This window comes from Limulus polyphemus, unplaced genomic scaffold (genome assembly GCF_000517525.1).
Source record: "Limulus polyphemus unplaced genomic scaffold, Limulus_polyphemus-2.1.2 Scaffold733, whole genome shotgun sequence".
NCBI classification, from domain to species: domain Eukaryota; kingdom Metazoa; phylum Arthropoda; class Merostomata; order Xiphosura; family Limulidae; genus Limulus; species Limulus polyphemus.
This window is the reverse complement of record NW_013666343.1, coordinates 120,521-141,775: the sequence shown is the minus strand read 5'-3', so window position 1 is coordinate 141,775 and position 21,255 is coordinate 120,521. Positions and strand designations below refer to the sequence as shown.

Below are 21,255 nucleotides of genomic sequence, written 5' to 3'. Positions count from 1 at the left end.
CTTAAATTGCTCTTCGTGTTTATAAATTTTATTTTTCTGGTAATACCATATATTTTAAGTAGAAAGTAAGTAGTAGTCTGGTGCTTAATGAAATTGACTAAACATGTCATATGATCTTTTCCTTTTTTGTTTTGCAATGGAAACACCGTTCACTTCTCTACTGGGATCTAAATTAAATTTCTGTCTTTGCCCAAACCTACTGGGGAGCCGACGAAGATATAACAATCACACCATTTCGTCTTCATAAATATTTCATGAATGAACTGCTTGTCCATCTCGCCAAGGAATATAATGCCTTTTTTTTTTCTTAGAGAGCTTGCCGCAAATTTTCAGTCGTATTTTTAAGAGATGCATGAACGGCGAGAGAGTTGACTTGAAAGGCGCAATGACTCGTCAAATTAAAGAACTAGAATGATCCGATAAAATTGATAAAAACGAATTAAAAAGTCGTATGATTCGAAGCTCAAAATAAACTTAAAACGTCGAATTGATCAAAAAAACTGATCGATCAATCATTTAAAAAAATTGGATTAATTAGAAACTGTTCAAAATTAATTTTAAAAATTGGATGATTCGAAAAACATTAAAGAAACAAATTCAAGAAGTCGGATTAATTCGAAAAACTGATCGAAAGGAAGTTGAAAAGGTATGATTCATCCGAAAACTTATCAGAGTAAATTTAAAATGGCAAATTAATCTGAAAATTTAATCAAACTTAATTTATGAATTCTGTTTCATTTAGAAATTTATGAAGTTAGTTTCATTCGAAAACTGGGGTTAAAGTAGAAACCTACATAAGTAAGTTAGTTCACTGTGACTTCAAGAGCTTGAACATCATGACCTTACAGTGCAGAGTAGCATCTATTTTCAAGAAATTTTCATTAATGCTGATTATGAAACCACAATTTTACGTTTAACCACAAAACAAATTTCGATTTGGAAACAATATGTTTGTGGCGAAATGAAAGAGTAATTGAAATTATTGATGTTTGTTTGTAATTAAGCACAAAGCTACACAATGGGCTGTCTGTGCTCTGCCCACCACGGGTATCGAAACCCGGATTCTAGTGTTGTAAGTTCGCAGACATACCACTGTGCCACTGGAGAGCGAAATTATCGATGAGATGAAAATAGGAAGACTTGTACACTGTTTACACTTTTTTTGTTTTTCTTGTTGTTGTTTTCTGGAACGTTTGTTGATATGAAGCTAGTTTTTTTGACAGGTTTTACATGATTCTGTTCAAACCAAGAAAATAAAAATCCTGAAACGACTTCTTCGCCTGCAGTTCTCTAACGTATGGCTAAGATTGATGTTAGTTAGAAATTCGCTAAGAACAGTTAGAAGTTCTGGAAGAAAAACAATCTACAATAAATCAGTGTTATTCATACTAAAAAAGTTCTGGGTAATGAATCGAGTGGAAAGGAGTATGTTTTTTTATGTACATAATCCAGTAAAGAACTAAAACGAAATATCAGAAATATTTTTATATAATCAATAAGAAGGAAAGCGTAATTAACAGCTATTTTAAACTTATGATATTTCAATATATGGTAATAAAGATCAAAGATCAAACCACCATGAAAACAATACAAAGTTAAAATGAACAGTGGAAAACTATATGAGGGAAATAAGACAAGGAAAAATCTAACTATTACATAATGGAAAATAATAACAATTCCCAGGAGACAACTTATAGTGTGGTAATCTATCAAATGTACCCTGAATTCAGACGTATCTGAGAAATAGGTAGTACTTATAAGTAAGGATGCACCTCTACCAAATTTAACATCGAAACAAAAATATAAGCTTCACCTTTCTATTAACAAAAATATCGCAGAAACATGTAATTATAGAAAATAAAGAAAATATTATGAAGCAGGTGTGAGTGATCAAGTCCAGAAAATCCCACACCTATACTGCTATTGATTATGTGCAACCAGAAATTGTTTCCATGAAAACAGCTAAAAAAACGGATCACTGAGAATGATAAGAAAAATGTTACAAGTTGATTTTCCATCTCTCATTTGTATCAATTAAATAACAGTAATGTTTGTGTCAATTAAATAACAGTAATGTTTGTGTCAATTAAATAACAGTAATGTTTGTGTCAATTAAATAACAGTAATGTTTGTGTCAATTAAATAACAGTAATGTTTGTGTCAATTAAATAACAGTAATGTTTGTGTCAATTAAATAACAGTAATGTTTGTGTCAATTAAATAACAGTAATGTTTGTGCCAATTAAATAACAGTAATGTTTGTGCCAATTAAATAACAGTAATGTTTGTATCAATTAAAGAACAGTAATGTTTGTGCTAATTAAAGAACAGTAATGTTTGTGCCAATTAAGTAACAGTAATGTTTATGCCAATTAAATAACAGTAATGTTTGTGCCAATTAAATAACAGTAATGTTTGTACCAGTTAAAGGACAGTAATGTTTGTGTCAACTGAATAACGATAATGTTTGTGTCAATTAAATAACAGTAATGTAAGTAAATTGTTAGACTAACAGCTAAACAAACCCTTTCTAAATTCTTTAATTGATAATAAATACTACTGGGACCTTTTCTAATGCAATCCGATTTAATCTTCTACTAATGTTATTTTAAACAAAATATTACGGGACGTAAATAATAACATTTCCTAATTTTACAGTATAATGATCCAATAATTGCTATTCTGTTTTTGTTTTGTTTTTCAGTTGATTTTATAAGTTATGTTTAATTGGGCCGAGGGCGGTCAGATGGTTAGTGTGCCGGACTATCGATCTAAGGTTACATGGCTCGGTCCCCGTTACCGCAATGATAAAACAAAAAAATTAAAACGCCCTGAATTTTCGTTCCACGGGTGAAGGCGTTATGAAAGTGAAGGCTAGATTCCACTACTCGATTGAAGTGGTCTAAAATTTGACGGTAGGTGGTGTTGACTGCTGCCTAGTTTACCACTTTTAAATTAGGGACGGCTAGCGCAGTTAACTTTCGAGTAGCTTTGCGCGAAATTCAATAAACTTTTTTACCAAATTTCTATAGAATTCTATATTTAAAGCCTTTTTTTACAAAATTTTACATAGATCTTAATTATATATTATGTAGTTTAGAACATAGCTACACAGAGGGTTATCTGTGTTCTGCCCATCAAGGGGAATCGAAACCCGGTTTCTAGCGTTGTAAGTCCGCAGAAATACTGGGGGGGGGGCTAATAATACGTAAACTTCCTGTAGTAATATGTTTATGAAAACTATGAATGAAAGTTTTTTTCCACGAAAACATAGTAAATATTTAACATGCCCGTCCCCAGTGGGTGAAAAATAAGTCCATGGACTTAGAACGCTGAAATTCGAAGTTCGATTCCCCCTATTGGACTTTGCAACAACAAACTTTAACATGATCAAGATTCATTGCCTTTGGTAATATATCTCACGTATTGGGCTCACACAAACAGTGAAAGTTTTGTAATTGTATAAAATAGTAGCCCATAGACACAGATTTTTTTCAAGTGGATTGGTTTTATTTTTTAATTATATAACAACAATTTGGCCATTCGAAACGTTGTTATAAAGTTAAGAAATAAATAATATTCTCAACTGTTTCTCTAGAGCTCGGCATGACCAGTTGAGGGTCGAGGATTCGAATCCTCGTCCCACCAAATATGCTCGCCTTTCAGCCGTGGGGGCGTTATAATGTGACGGCCAATCCCACTATTCGTTGGTAAAAGAGTAGCCCAAGAGTTTGCGGTGGGTAGTGATGACTAGCTGCCTTCCATTTAGTCTTCCACTACAAAATTAAGGAAGGCTAGCGCAGATAGCCGTCTTGTAGCTTTGCGTGAAATTCAAACCAAGCCAAACTGTTTCTCTGGACATTTATTCATACATATACATAGTTTAGAAAACAAATATGTTTCAATTAAGTATGTATTAAGTAACGAACATAAGTCTGCGTCCATCAAATAAAATAACGCCTGCAAGAATAAGAACCGCTGTTGGCAAACTATTAGAGTTGTCTCTCTTACAATGATGGCCGGGCATGATCTAATGGTTAGCGTGTTTAGATTGGAAATCACAGAGTTCGTAATTCATTCTCATTGACGCAAAAACGCGTTTCGCACTTTGGGGTTGTGAGTATGCTATAAGAATAACAATCAAATTCTACTATTTGGTCAAACAAGGGTAGCCCAAAAGTTGGCGGTGGTATCGTTGAGTTGCTTTCATCCTTCCAGTTTATTATCATTTCAAAATATACTTTATGTAGGTTTGCGCGCAAATTCTGAAATAAAAAAAAACTATCTGTGTTATGTTCATTTATTATTTAATAATTACAATAATAAGTATTAGTCTCCTCATAAATAGTATAAAGACATAATTGCATAATTTAATGCCAATACTCAACTGAGACAGAGATTGAGCAATTTTGAGCAATTGGTTCATATATTCATGTTTTGATGTTACAATTATTTATTTTATGCCTCTATTTAAACATCAACACTCTTGAATCATTTAAGTTAATTACAGTACTATCAAACTGTCAATATTATTCACGGACTTTGCAAATTTTGACAAGCCTTAAACTAAGAAAAATGAGCAAGAACTTAGACCGTTAAATAGTGAAAAACGTTCACATATTGTTGCTTTACATACAGAAAACTCAAAGATGTATGTATTGCTCAAGATCTTGCACTTCAAAAGGTGTGTTTCTAAAGCGTTTTGCTGCAACTCGGTGTCCAATAGAAGAACGGAATGTTCAATATAAACATCCAGTCAGGTGGTTAGGCCATTCGAAGAATTTTAACATGGAATCGATTAAAATATTTTCCCAAAACTGAATGCAAAAACACGGAAAAAATATGAAATTAAATTTAGCAAACGACTGCGCGAACGCAGTTGTAAGAAAGCTGTCTACGTGAAAAAACAAAAACTGAAAACCTAATATTTCAGACATGAACAAGATCAAGCGCTTGAACTTTAAAGAAGAGCATGAAAACTGAAAGAACGAATGAAAATGATGGAACAAAGACTAAGTTTTTTGAAAAGAAAGTTTAGGAAAGTTTGTGCTCGGTGACATAATCACGATAAGTCTGTTCCTGTAAGGAAAACGGAAAGGCACGATGGTACGTCTGTAATTGTCTGTCTACGTGTCAGCCGAAGGAATGAATGTATAATCAAACTTAAGCGTATTATACAGAAGAAGCTATATCACGACATCCTTATTTCTCACGCAATACCCAGTATGTCAAAAGGCTTAATTAGCTCCGGTTTCGAATTTGATCCAAGACATACTGTTCTACTGAGTAAGAGGAATGTGAATCCTGTTCATTTACAAGTGTTGTAGTTAGTGTTGGCTGTTTAATTTTTAAATGTTTACGAAACAGTAAGAAAGCTATTTAAAATGGATGAGCTACTCATTTAGATGTATTTATATAGATGCTTATAATACATCAGTTTGCGACATGCAATACTTGCTAAATATGTTTATATATAATTTACAGAACTTTTTACTAGTCTTCGCTAGCTAATTTTTCCCACATTGTATCTATTACAAACATGAATGTTTTGTATTGAAAAGAAATGGGGCATCATTAATATAACATGTATACAATTGGCTTGTAAACTATAGAGCTTTGATATGAATCCATCGTAAAGAACCTTTGGAAGTTTTTCGTTAGCGGACTTGTTTTAAAACACCAATATATAGTGCTCAGAACCAATTTAATTTAATATCCCATATAAGTGTAATTCGACAAAAATATCAATTTAAATGCTGTATTTCAAAATATCGTTACTAGAACTGGCTCATGTTTTTCAGCTTTTCTTTTTCAATCCTGACGATAATGCGTAAAGATTAACTCTTAGCCTTGTCAAAACTGCTTCTAATGGGTTAGTGGACCAAAAGGATAGGATTCCAAGAAATCAATAAAACTGAAAATAATTTTATCTTTCAGTGAATTTGTTCTCTTTCACACAAGTATGATGCTTAAAACTGGACAGTTTGGCTGAAAAATAAAAAACTATCTACTTCAAAAACTGAACTAAACGTTGTCTGTAAAGAACTCTAAAACAGATTATTTTTTTGTTTGTTACAATCATTACATAAAATATTCGTAAGCAAAAAAAAAAAAAGAATGTGTATAGGCTAACCTTTAAAATAACAATTTGACATCTCAGTCGCGTTCTGTAATTAAGTGACTCTGTGTTCTCATATGTGACATCCTTGTTCTATGAAACAGCTGGAGGACATACAACGATAACGATTCTCATTCAAGAAGTTTTAAAATATCATCCTTTCATTTTTAAGGCTCATACTGTCAAAAGCACGCACTGAAAGTCTCATTAAATCAAGCTGTAACTAAACGATCTTAGTTTTTACAGCTGAGACACACTGAAATATCACGTCACATATACCAGATGTCAATTAGCTTCTGAGAACTATACAACCGTTTACATGTAACGTTTGGTTGCATTTGTAATTGCATTTCAGGTGTTGTTGTTCCCAAGCATTGCCATTTATAGTGCAGAGAATGTTGCATCAATCATGGGTTTCTCTCAATGTGTAATAATAATAATACATAGGTTCACATTTTCAAACCGACTTTTACAGGTGTTATACAAACATGTTTATTAAAAACAACAAAAACGGTTCATTCTACGACTTGAAAAGAAGATCTTGCATGCCAGTTGTGGGAGTTATAAGCTTTGACTTTCGTTTGAATACAAAGCTGAAGACCAGACTGATTCAGACACGATTCTTTCATCACGAAAACCAATATAGCATTTTATGAGCAAACTATAGAGGGATATTTACTGCTATCATTTTTATATTTACATTATTTAAGATTAATTTTTCATCACCCTTCAAAAGCAAAAGACAAATAAAGGAAGAGAAATAAAACATATGGTACGTATACTTAACCACCAACTGTGCTAAAGCTAGTAATTATACATTTTATACTGAATTATGAGATATTTCTTGTTTTTTTTTGTGCATTACTCAAATAAATGGGTTATGTGACTGACTTAGTGAATATAAACTCTTCGTAAATCCTGATATTTCCACCTAAAGAGCACAGTGATATGCGATACATGAATTAAACGGTCAATCAGGTCAGAGGTCTCAAGGTTTAAGCAAGTTGTCTCTGCTTTAAACTGCTGATCAGATGAAGAACATCCAGTATGTAGCACCTGCTATCAACATAGCTACACTAAACTAAATAATGAGATTGACTGTCACTTTTATAACTCGATTATAGATGAAAATGCGGGGCGTGCTCAGCAGCATTTCGTCGGTTCGAACATTGGACCAACCAATCCGCTGTTAGGCACATTAATCGGTAGTCCATTCTCATCTTTTAGATTACTAAAATAATACTTTGTACAGCTCGTTCTTATTTCAAGTAAAACATATGCAAATGTATGTAATTACCCCAAAATCTTTAAAAAAAATGTCTTTCTCTTCTACTATCGAAATCTGTTTTGTCAGTATCCAATGGTGAATATTTTGGTGTAGTTTCTACACCTTTATACTCTTATGTTTGAATCTATGAACATCCATGTCTAACTTCCCAGTTACAGCTATCAGTTAGCTGGCATCAACGAAATTTATAATATCATCTTGCAATGGATAACAAAACCTGTTTTATAACCAGCCCAACTGAAAACAGCATTACCACCTAGCTGTAAATGTAGAAAACCTGATCTCGTTTGAAAGCTGAACACCCTAAAAACGTTTTTGGTTTCAATATATATATATATATACATACATATGTATATTAAGTTTAAAATAAACAAACAAAACTATATAATATATACTTCTTCAGCCATACAACTAAGGTCCAATGTACTTAACTTTAAATATGAAGCTTTGAATCCGTTTAAACCTAGCATATCTAAAGCTAAAACTTCGAAAGCCAGAAAGAAAAGTACGAAAATCGTAACCCTAAAATCTATTAGAAACTAAGATGTTAAACATAAATCATTTTATTGTAAACTCTACATGGAAACACAAGAAGTAAAGGCTCAGGGCTGTAAAGGATCTAGCGCGGACTAAAATTTCCGATAATCTTATGTAAGACTACACTATACGTTGCTTCAAACATCAAAATGCTGTAAAGATATTTGGTAATACCATCTTTATATATCTCAATAATAACAAACATCTATATTTAGTATGCTTGACGTCATGGTTTGTGTGGAAATTGAACAGCTCTTCTTTGATAAACTAAATTATTAAGTTATTTTTTGAACTAATCTAACCTTCTGTCTCTCTCTCTGTATGCCTATGTGTTTGAACTAAAAAATACTTTAATTTTAAATTGAATAGTATTTACATGTTTTAGATATTCGCGCTAAGCTACACAGAGACTAGCTCTGTTAGTCAATAGCAGTCACCGCCAACTCTTGGGCTACTCTAATCGAATAATGAGATTTGTCTGTCGTTCTTATAACCCAACTACGGCCTCAAAGTGCGAAGTGCGATTTTACGGCAGCAAGAAAGAGCCTATTTTCCTAGAAGATTCTCAATGTTACAGTTAACTTTCACGTTTTAATAAAACTTAACATTTTACACATGGATAGCAATTTCCTTAAAAATTGTATTGTTTATAAGTTCTGTTTTACGTAAGAAAGACAATATGGCTGTGAACAAGGACTCTACTACTAGTTTTCACAGTAATCGTGAACAGAGTCTCTACTGGTCTGTTGAGTTATTGTGATCGAGGACTTTAGTGGTTTTCACAGCTACTGTGAACAAGGGCTACATGTCTTCGTGGTAACTGTGAACAGAGACTCATCTGGTACCCACAGCTAGAGTGAACAAAGTCTACTGATATCTACAGTTACTATGAGCAAAAATTCTACTAGTATCCATAGTTAGTGTGAACAAGGCTATACTGTTCTCCACAAATACTGTGAACAAAGACTCTACTGATCTCTGCAGTAGCTGTGAACAATTACTCTACTGGTCTCCATAGTTACAGTTAACAATGATTCTATTGGCCTCCACGGTAAATAATTCTATTAATGATAGGAGTAAGCCTGGTGTAGATGTACTTTAACATCAAACTGTAACTAAAACTCTTAACTATTATTATTAACTCGTAACAGTACCTATAACACTAAAATTCCTGGCTATAATATTATATACTGTACTGTCATAAAGAACTATTAAATATGTGAATGTTCTGTTATATATCGGCTGCAATAAGTAACCCATATCATCATCAGTACAATCTGTAAGTTTTAAAATAGTGAACTAAACACATGAACAATAGGGCTTGTATCAGTAGCAAGATAAAGAAGAGGATTTTAACCATATAGATGTTAGTAAAGAAGTGCATGTTAATTACTTCAGAGTTACCTAGAAGCGGAAATTAACCATTCTGGTGTTTGTAAAGAAGTAGAAGCTGACCACTCCAATAATGTTGGAGAAGTGGAAACTAGCCGCTTCGGCGTCGATAGATAAGTGGATGTTAATCATACCAGTATTTGTAGGGAAGTGAGATTTAACAACTTTGGCGTTAATAGAGAAGTGAAAGCTAACCACTCCATATTGTTAGAAAGGCGGAATTTAACAACTCTGACATTTACAAAGAACTGGATGTTAATCTCTCCAGTGTTGATAGAGAAGTGTAAGATAACCACCCTAGCATTGGCAGAGAAGTGGAAATTAACTGCTCCAGCATGGATAGATAAATGTATGTTAACCACTTTCGATGTCTGTAATGAAAGAAACATATTTGAGTATCGCAGTTTTACACGTTCGTGAAAGTCTGATAACATAACTTCCATAAGCTGAAAAGTCAGCTTTTGAGCTCTTCAACCATTAAGGATGCTATGATACCACTTCCTAGGTGTTAAGCTAGTAATACAAATATGTTTGTGTTCAACATTACCATATAACAAAATACCACCCTTCTTTGTCTGAGATTTGATTCAAGTGTCTATGAATAAGTGAAATATAACGTTCGTTTAGAAATATACTGAGTTACTTACCATTCTGATTAACTTTATGCCATTTTTTCAAGATATTACAATAAAGTGAAATAGAGAAGGTGTATGGGTGAGATTATTCATGCTAAACTACAAATAGATATTTTAATGAACAAAGATAACGCTGATCAATACTTGAAATAGTTAGAAGTGTAAGAAATGGTACGGTTGGCTTATATGAAACGTATCGACTTCATGTTAAATGAAGAATGAACTTTGACCACTCCAATATTGTTTCGATGCCAGTACTATAGCAGACACTTAGTGAATATTATCCCAAATAAATTGATACATAAATCTAAACCCATGGTAGGTGGAGCCTAGATAACACAAATGCACAGAAATGCATATTTTTAAATTAATCAAGTAAGAGAATCCGAATGTTTATAGGTTCGCTATTGTTTAAAAATGACCATTAGTGAAACAAATAAATAACTTATATTTTACCTAACTTTAGAGCTAGATAAATAGATAAGGTTTTCCGCTTTAGTAAAAGGTTCCCTAAAAAATCAGAATAATTTAAATTCACAATCCTACTAAGTTCATTTATTGTTCTTTTATCTCGGATATGTAATTGAGTCAATCTTTATGGACAATAGTCATTTACTATAAGTAATAATAAAAAACCCATAAAAACGCGTTTACAGGAGACTGGGAATTTCCTCTTCCAATTCCTCTTTGCACGTGGTTGAAGTTATTTCATTTTCAGTCTTTTCTATTGACAACAGTGCCACACGATCTCAATCAATAGGAATTCATCACATCTTCGGTTTTTTAAATAATCTTCCCTGTCCCGAATCGATAGTTTGTAAACGCTTTTGATGCGCGCCACATTTTTGTTTGAAAATTGACTGCGGTTTCTTGTCTCCAATGAATTGAAGAAAAACAGAGAGCTAGAACGAGAATTACAGAGTCAAACAGAAATAGATAAAATCTGAAACATTTTCTATTTGTTTCTAAAATTATATTAACGTGAATATAACTTTCTGCATAATAAAATATGTCATAGTGAGCTCAACGTTTCGTACGAAGGGTACTACGACAATGAATTTGAATTTGATGTAAATCGAATACTATCATGATAATTTCTAGTTTAAGATACTTGAAACAACAATTTAATTCAATAACAACTGTTTACTGCTCAAAAGAATGTTGCCTTGGAAAGGAAATTCAACAATAAATATTAGTACTGTGTTTAATATATATATATAAGAATGACAACCAATGTAGAATTACACACGGACTTTTCTCCACGTTAAAATACCTTTATTTGCGAGCTTTCGACCCTATTACCGGAGCCTTCTTCGGGTAAAAGGACCGAAACCTTGCAAATAAAAGTATTTTAACGTATACAAAAGTCCATGTATAATTCTACATGTTAATTTACCTACGTTATGAGTCTTAAACAATAATGACAACCAATAATGAACTATATAACAAGTTTGTTAATAAATTTATAGATGTATATAAAACGATGAACAATGCAATATTCCCATTACCTGCAATAATATTCACGACTTTTTATTCCTGGATTATTTCACAAAATATTGTTTTAATAGCTTAGAAGTGTTGTTAAAACTGCGGTGCATCACAAAATTAGTTCTTTGTGCTTAACTTCTAGAAACAAACAAACAATATATATATATATATATAGACATCCCTAATTTTGAACAACTGCCCAGGAGTAATAAACTAAAACTTTTATTTATTTTCAGTTAACCATAACGCAGCTTTTCTTTGTATTTTGGCTTCGCGTCAAGGATGAGATCTAACACAATTTTGACACACAAAGCTGATAACTCTGTTTAACTGCTGCAAATAACCATTTTCTAGCATAATTCAACACTTTCCATATGAATATTGGCTGGAAATTATTATCATTATTACATTTATTTTGGTATCCAGTTCTTCTTAAAGACATTGTAAAAGACAAGTGACATATCAGAAAATTGGTATAATTCTGATTGTCATATTAATATTTCTATCTCTTTTTCCGTTTTAATGTTTTGTATACTATCATAGTGCCTCCCAAGGAAATATCGATTTTCAATGAAAAAGGAGACATTCTGAGGAAGACCATAGGGCCATTTGATGAGGGATCCGAGCTCAAATTGATTTGTGAAGTAAAAGGAGGTAAGTGACTTTACGATAATCTCTCTCTATATATATATACATATATATATATACTCCTACGTCTCATAAAACATGAAAATAAGAATATCACAAACAAATAACATTGTGAAATATAGCTATGTGCATCATCTTACTGCAGGTTACACATTAAGATCTGTGTGCGAAAAGTGAACGCGATTTACTGACAAACTGATGCATTTACTTTTACATGGTTTAATCTTAAGGTGTCACATTAAAGTACAGTTGCGTTTTCACTGGCTTAAAGATAGCCGAATAGTCTTAACTCGGTTTGTTTAGAAACCTTTAATTTTTAATTTCAACTATTGTTAACTACCTATTATTATTTTAATCATCTAAAATATGTCATTTTCATATTTTATTAGAATCTGAATTATTCCAAAAATTACTTAAACGTGACTTACTGATGTTCGATTTTATGTACTCGAAAAATTCAGGTCTGTCATTTTTTCCTTTTTTATTTTGTTTAAAAGCTGGAATATCATTGAAGTAAAATATTTCAATATAATTTTTCTCGGAATTTTACAAGTTTGAAAGTTTTGTTTTTGTAAAATGGAAGAAAAAGATATCACAATAACAGCAACAAAATACTAGAAGTAATATTTTTTTCCTAGATATATTTAGCCTAAGAATCGTTTTGTTTGTTTTGTTTTCTTGATTTTTTTGCGAAAAGCTGCTCGAGGCCTTGTGTTAGCCGACCGTAAGAGTAGAAGGAAGGCAGCTAGTGAACACCACCCACAGCCAATTCGTCCCATTTTGAATGAGCCCCAACTAAAGAACATATATATACGTAAATAAGTAATACTTGCGGAGACCTTTTTAATTAACACGGTAGGTCGGGGGTACGTTTATGTCGATCCCCCGCGTTAGACAGAGCACAGATAGCCCATTGTGTGGCCTTACACTGAAACAGCAACAACAACAACCATTTCTCATCGCGCTGTTTTAAATTTTCTTTTTCGTTTTATGTCTCTTCTATCAACAGTTTCACTTGATTTATCTTTGAACTTTTGGGCAGATACAATAGATATAATTATTGTTAACCTCAGTTACTGTCATAACCTAAACATCCATTCTATTAGAACCTGTTTTAAACTGCACGTTCTTCAGAACCACCCCTAGCTACATTGTCGTCTAAACTGCACGTTCTTCAGAATCACCCCCAACTACATTGTCATCTAAACTGCATGTTCTTCAGAACCACCCTTAGCTACAATGTTGCCCAAACTGACAGTTATTTAGTGGTTGCTAATCAGTCACATAAATTTTCTCCAGAATCAACATAATCTACAATGTCATCTACACTGACAGCTATTTAGTCAGTAACAAGTATCTTTAGGGTCTGTTAGTCAGTCATATGAACGTTTTTCAGAATACCCTCATCTACATTGCCGTCTAAACTGACAGTTATTTAGAGTCCGATAATCAGTCACACGCACTTCGTTCAGAACTACGATCATCTACACCGTCGTCTAAAGTGACAATTATAATTCTGTATGAATATGTAATAAGTAAGTATGTGTGTAACACTTGAGAACGCATCTAACAGAAATGACAATGTAGTTGGGGTGGTTCTGAAGAACTTGCAACTTAGACTACAATGGAGCTAAGGGTCGTTCTGAAGAAAGTTTATGTGACTGATTAGCAGACCCTAATTAACTGTCAGTTTGGAGAACAATGTAGCTCAGAGTGGTTCCAAAAAACATGCATTTTAGACGACAATGTAATTGGGGGTGGTTCTGAAGAACGTGCAGTTTAAACGACAATGTAGCTAGGGGTGGTTCTGAAGAACATGCAGTTTAGATGACAATGTAGTTGGGGGTGGTTCTGAAGAACGTGCAGTTTAGACGACAATGTAGCTAGGGGTGGTTCTGAAGAACGTGCAGTTTAGATGACAATGTAATTGGGGGTGGTTTTGAAGTACGTGAATATGATTGATTTTTCAGGCCATTCACGACACTTTTACCTACAATAATGCATTCACCAAATTAATCTATGCCTCTGCAAAATGTTATAAATTTTTAAATTCCTCATCAATGTGATCTACCCCTATACACTTTGAAGTTGGGTGAAAAAAATAAGTGGGACGAACACATTTCTTTGAAAGACCGAAAATGGCTTTATGTGTATCATGAAAATCCATCCATTCGTACTCTTCTGAACAATGGTGGCAACCAACAATACACCCATATTAGAAAAGAGCAGAAGCCCAGCTGCGGCTGCTAGTGAGGTCTATTAGACAGCAATCAGGATTGATTGTATTAAACACTTCATTTAATAAAGAAGGTATCTTTCTCAGAAGACATATGTCATTAGAGTATGCTGGCTAGATTGAAAGAAATGTTCATATACTTGAGCTTAAGTGAGCCTCAGTGTAGAGGGACGACTGCAAGTTTCGTACTTATATTTACACCAACATCAATAAACGGATTTCCCCAGTTATACAAGATGAAAAAAGTCTGATATGTTATTAAAATCATCATTGTTTTAAAAATTAAGATATGACGTTCGAAAACTTAGTAAGATAAATTGCAAAGCTTGTTAGACTTGAAAGTAAAACCCGAGAGCTTTGTTTTCAATTTAAGTTTTTAAGATTACTTATATACTGGCTCTTCGGTTTCATACACAACCTGTGGGGTTTATTAATGAGAATTTAATTACACGTTGGCTTTTCACTTGCTTTCCATTAATGCACGACGAAATAACTGAAGAAAAAAGTAACTTTTACTATGGTACTAACAAGGAAATAAATATCTATACACAATTCTAACATCAGTATAAATCGTTCTCTATTCATCTCATGAATACTTGCTGTTGTTCTTTTAAGAATTTTCGCGCAAACCTACGCGAGAGATATTTAAGCATAACTGTCCCTAATTTTGAATTCATTCTCTAGAGGGAAAGGAAATAGCCAAAAGCACTCACCACCAACTCTTAGCCCACTATTGTCTGACCAAATAGCTGAATTTGGGAGTCACATTATGGCAAAATCACGGCCCTCAAATGCGTAACGCGGTTTTTTGTGGCAACGGGCCTCAAACCACGAATCATTTCTTGATAGTCCAGGCACAGTAAGCACCAGACCATGTCTAGCCTACTAGGAATTCTACCCTTTAAGCTTTGCTGGAATTAACTGAATTATTGAGGAACATAAGTTTGTTTGTTTGTTTGTTTGTTTGTTTTTAATTATGCACAAAGCTACACAAGGGCTATCTGTGCTCTGCCCACCACGGGTATCGAAACCCGGTTTCTAGCGTTGTAAGTCCGCAGACATACCGCTGTGCCACTGGGGGGCGGGGAACATAAGAAGAGATTTACAAGGAAAATGTGTTTTTAACAATTCAAATTGTGGTGTTTCAGCCCACAGGAGCATGCTATTTTCAGGAAATGTATGATTAACAACAATTACAAATTCATAGTGCTATAAGTAATTAAAACTGCGACTCCAGTCCAAAGGAGCGGATCGTCTTCAGGTTACTTCGGTAGTTATTCAAAATATGTGGTTCCTGAAAAATCTTCAAAGTCAATCATTATAATAAGACCCCGAAAGTTGTTGAAAAATCTGATCCAAACATAATTAATACAAACTCATTTTTGGGTCCTTCTGCTTTTTCGTAATTTATTACTGCAGATTTACGAGTATCAGAAGTTATCAAAATTGTTTATCACGAAAGGATTTATTGTGGCTATTTAAAGGGAGTAATTTTTTATAACACAAAGCTACACAATGAGCTATCTGTGTTCTGCCCACTACGGGTATCGAAACTCGGATTCTAGCGTTGTTAGTCCGCAGACATACCGCTGTGCCACTGGGGGGGCACAAAAGGATGTATGATTAGTATTTAAAGGAGATAACTATCACAAAAAGGTGTATTGTGAATATTTCAAGGAAATAGGTGTTTATCACGAAATGGTTTATTGTGAGTATTAAAAAAACAACAAAAAACTGTTTATCACGAAAAGATTTATTGTGAGTATTCAAAGAAAAGAAATGTTTATAAGAGGGTATACTTTGAATATTTAAAGGCAAAAGACAAACTGAAAAGGTTTTTGTAAATAGTTATTATCGAAACTTTCATTACTGTGCTTTATAATTTTACTATTTTTCAGGCAAGCCAAAGCCTTCGGTGACCTGGTGGAAGAATGGTGAACTAATCGATGACGATTATACAGAAACGTCGCTAGGTGTCGTTCATAACGTCTTGACTATATTCAGTCTTAAACGAGACGATCTTTTGAGCAGGTTCAGCTGTGTTGCGAATAACACAAACATTACCACACCTCTTAACACCAGCGTTACTATTGACTTATATTGTGAGTACATTGAAAGCTGTTTAGTTTTTGGTGTATTTGAAATATTTGCATAGTTTAAACCTTCTTCTCTAGTTCTCGTAATCTGTAGCTTTTATTTCTACCAAACCTACAAAAAAAAATTAATAATCTTCTGGTCTAGATAACGACACGAGTATTGAAATCACAATTAAAACGTAATTTTAAAATCCCTTTAAGTTGTCTATCATACATGATAGAATTCAGTCGACCTCAAATGTAATGATCATAACACATGAAAGGGATCAGATGATAAGATTAGTGTGAGTGGCTCGCTTGATTCTCCACCTTAGAAAAACTTCAATATCTTCTTGAGAACAGAGCTACTCTCCGATTTAACACGATCAGTACATTATTTGGTAACATTAAGCTAACTATACGTTTAAACAATGGCTTTTCAATGGTTTTGTGAATTAAAATTAAAAAAACTTATAAATGGGGTCTTTATGATGAAGTCGAATACTTTTTTCTTCCTACAAAAATATTCGAAACATAGTAAGATAATATTTTAAGTATATATGAAGCAAAACATATAAGCCTAAAATTAATAAAACACACACACATATAATAATCTAACTAATAATTAGAATTTTTTTGAAAAGTTTATTCTACTGTTTTATACTGAATCCGAATTTTTTATAAACGTGTAAACATTTTTACAGTGAATTTGAATTAGAAAGAGTGTTATGAAATTTTAACGTAGTAAAATTGAACTATATATATGTTTAGGCGGTCTGCGTTTGCTGGCTGTTTATTATTGTAAGGTCTACAAGGTGCTTCAGCCTTATTCCGAGAACGAGTCAGTACTTTTCTAAAACAAGCATAATTTTGAAACATCTGAGTTCCAAATTTTCATGATTTGTCTACAAGAGCTTAGAAGATACGGATATATTCTAACGATTGATTCGAAATCTGGAACGGATGTAGATTTTTTCCCAGCCTGGAAACAGCTAGAAAATATACAATAAAAATAACATTCACCTGGGAATACTTACAAAACCTTTGAATAAAAATAAAAAACAATACACAATACTGTATCACAAGTATTATGATAACAAAATTTTATGAAAAAACATGGGAGGTTATTAATGAATTATTAGAAAATAAATAAAAAACTTCAAGTGACGTTGTTATCATTAGAAACATGTCACATATGATTATTATTGAAGATATAGCAGAGAAGTTTAATGATTATTATGCAGATTTCATACACACACATTAAATAATAGAAATATGTTTCAGATAATCTATACATTAATATTAGTAGTTATTTTCAAACAATTGTTCTAATTCTTTATATTTCCTAAATATAAATAGTGATGATATAATAAAAATTATTAGTAAAATGGATATTAAAAAGCCTCTTGGTCTAGATAAAATATCTTTAAGACATATAAAGTATTGCAATAATTCTTTTTTTTATATACACTGGTTAAAATGCTAAATATAAGTTATGTATCATCAAATATACACTGTTAATTAAAAATATCTGTGACAAGACCTATCTATAAAAATGGTGAAAAAAATGTTTCCAAATTATCGATCAGTTGCTATTTGACAGAGAAAATTATGGAAATATATTTTGCTAATATTGTACAATATTGTAAATATTTTAATATTTGCACAAAAAGAAAATTATATCACCAAGACAATATGGTTATAAAAAAAGGTAAAAAGTACAATTACGCTATTGGAAGAAGTTAACGAATCTTTGGATAAAGACAAGATTGTGAATGTATTATTCATGTATCTGTCTAAGGCTTTTGATACAATAGACCATAACTTGTTACAAAATATAGGAATAAAAGGTAAGATGTTATATTGGTTTAAAAATATTATATAATTTAGATTAATTTGTACTAAAATCGGAAATATTAATAGTAATTATAAAGTAGTCGCATCTGGTATACCACAAGGTTCTATTTTAGGCCATCTTATTTTATAATATATATAAATGATATAGCAAATATACGTATGTGGATGACATTGCCTTAATAATAAGTTATTATAATCTTAATTTAGCAGTGTATAATATGCAAAGGGGATCTTAATAATATTTTGAAATGTCTGTACTTAAACCATATCTATTTAAGTACAGATAAAACTAAATTAATGTTTATTTATACTCCGTACAGAATAATTCCAAACTATCCTCTTTTGATTGCTCATACTAGTTTTTATTTGACTAAATGTATTACTTTAGGCAATCATGTACTTGTACAGTAATTGAAAATGTAACAAAATTTAAATATTTAGGAAATATAATAAATTCTAATTTTCGATGCATGTAAAAAAATATATATATATAAGCTTCAGTTTAATATTCTTCATTCTGTATGCCAATTGGTTTATACATCTTTATGTGAACCTGTGATTCGTTATCGTATAACAATATACGGTTCTACTTACCAATCTTATACAAACAAAATGTTTCAGTTGCAAAATAATATAGTAAAAAATGTCTACCAATAAGAAAAATAAATAATATGGTTGCTTATGAAAGATGTATAACTTTGAATATAATGAATGTGTTTCAATTATACCAATACACTATTATAATAAAGCACTATTTTTTATTGCATTTTAAAATTTGAATAGAATACAAGACAAGAAAATTAAGGTTATTTTAAACCACCTGAAATGAAAAGTAACCACGGAAAAAGTACCAAGTACCAAATTTAATTAATATAATTCCAAAAAATATGTTAATGTTAAAAAAAATGAATAAGAAACTGGAAATAACACAAAAATAATGTTATGAACTAACATATACAATTGAAAAAAACATTCAAACTGATTGTGTATTATATCATAATATTATTGTATTTTATGAGTACTGTGTGATAAATTTTAAATTAATTTTAAATAGTACATTTCCTACATATAAGCGCTAAGCTTCGCGTGATATTAATTGAATGTATTATGTTCTATTAATGTAACTATTATTATTAATTTGTATCTATATATATGATGCAGAGGCTGTAGTTCTCATTCGACATCCCACCCCGCGGAGAATCAGTGGTAAGTTTACGAACTAACAACGATAAAATCCCGACTTCGATTCCTCACGGTGGATATATAGTACATATACCCCATTGTGTAGCTTTGCGCTAAACACAAACAAAACTCGCACTACAATATCATATATAGATGCAGTTACGTTCTTAATCTAACTCTTTGATATCGAGGTCAATTGTTAACCCTGTTGTAGCAATTTTAGAAATGTAGGCATTTATTTCTGTACACAAGCTTAATGATTGTCGATAGTAACAAGTGTAATTATTTCTCTTTTGCCTAGTGAAGCCGGTAGACGTGCAAATAACGTCTTTTAAACGCCCTCTATCGGCTGGTAAAAAGGTAAAGATCAGTTGTGCATCTCGTGGGTCTCAGCCCCCTGCACAACTCACCTGGTGGAAAGATAACATGCCAATGTCCAACATCATTCAGGAGGTTTCTGTGAACCAGAGTATCACAGTCAGTGATCTGATATTAGTGCCATCTAGAGAAGATAACGGGATGACTTTAACGTGCGTGTCTAACAATCCAAAGATTCCTCAAAGTACCATAGAGGACAAATGGAAAACTATGGTCTTTTGTGAGTATTCATTTAGGTTAAGCACGCCCTCGCCTCTCTATTGGTGAAAATGTTAATCAGTCAACGCATTTTCAGAAATGGAATGTATGTTTCAAACCGAATGTAATTTTTTGTGAAAAATGTCAAAGTTTGATTGGACAAGAATCTTATGATCAAGTGAGATCGAATACACTCCTAGTGATAGATGGATATATAGATAAACTGTACACATTAAAGTAGTCATTGCACATATTAGTTAGAAGCTCAAAACATCTGGTTAACATCCAGCCATACCTTAGCACGTTACATTTATTTGTTTAACTTGATTTTCTTAAGCCATATGATCAGCTAACTCTATTTGGATTTAACCTATATCAGTTTCGTGTACAGTGGTAACTATGTTACAAAATCACATATTCCAGTTCCTTGATGTATAGCAGTTACATTATAAAATATTTATACCAGTTTTGTGCTCTGTACAGATAATCCAAGTAGTTTCATGTTTTGCAACAAATGTGTTAAATGATAACCTAGAAAGTTTTAAGCTCTGTAGGAACTGTGTTAAAGAATAAACTAGGAATTTCGCGCTCTTTAGCAACCGTTATAAAGAAAATACTAAATAGTTTCATCCTCTCTAACACTGTATAAAAGGACAACATTTGACAGTTTCACGTCTGTAGTAGCTGTATTAAATATTTTAATATTTTGCAAACGTAATCCTATGTAAGTATGAAAATCATTTTAAAATGTAAACACCTATGGGCTTGCACTTAACTAAAAAGTTTATCTTAAAAACAGGACAAGGGTTTTCCATCAAAATATTAAGAAATCTGTAATAACATTTTACAAGTTTACTGTCAATGATGAGATCATACCATTTCCGCAGTAAACTAAATGTCTCTGAACTGAAATATTGTCTCTTTAAAAACTCTATCAGACATGAACTTCCTCTTGCAATTAACAAAACTGTACTAGTTGTGCAAGACTGAGCTCCCAAGATATGATATACATCTGTTTATATTTCAAGACTACAGAAATACCACTGAAAAGAATCTATCAATTACATTACACTACATGGAAGCATATACATATAGATATACATTGAGTGGTCACAAGTAAATAGACACCTAATTTTTCGTCATTTAACTGATTTATGCTTACCAATTTGTGTTCACGGAGAACTATATAAATGAAAATGGTCCGCACACTAATTATATTGTGC

The 21,255-nt window shown here is 32.3% G+C and overlaps 1 protein-coding gene across 4 annotated transcripts in view; it reads left to right on the top strand.

The window, feature by feature from the left end:
* Window positions 1-21,255, top strand: part of LOC106460240 (nephrin-like) — a 139,847-nt gene that overhangs the window by 56,324 nt on the left and 62,268 nt on the right. For all 4 annotated transcript variants that reach the window (XM_022386904.1, XM_022386903.1, XM_022386906.1 and 1 more), the window contains exons 4-6: window positions 12,002-12,112; window positions 16,241-16,444; window positions 19,758-20,054. In XM_022386904.1, the coding sequence (XP_022242612.1) occupies window positions 12,002-12,112; window positions 16,241-16,444; window positions 19,758-20,054 (612 nt within the window). The remainder of the gene's footprint in view (window positions 1-12,001; window positions 12,113-16,240; window positions 16,445-19,757; window positions 20,055-21,255) is intronic.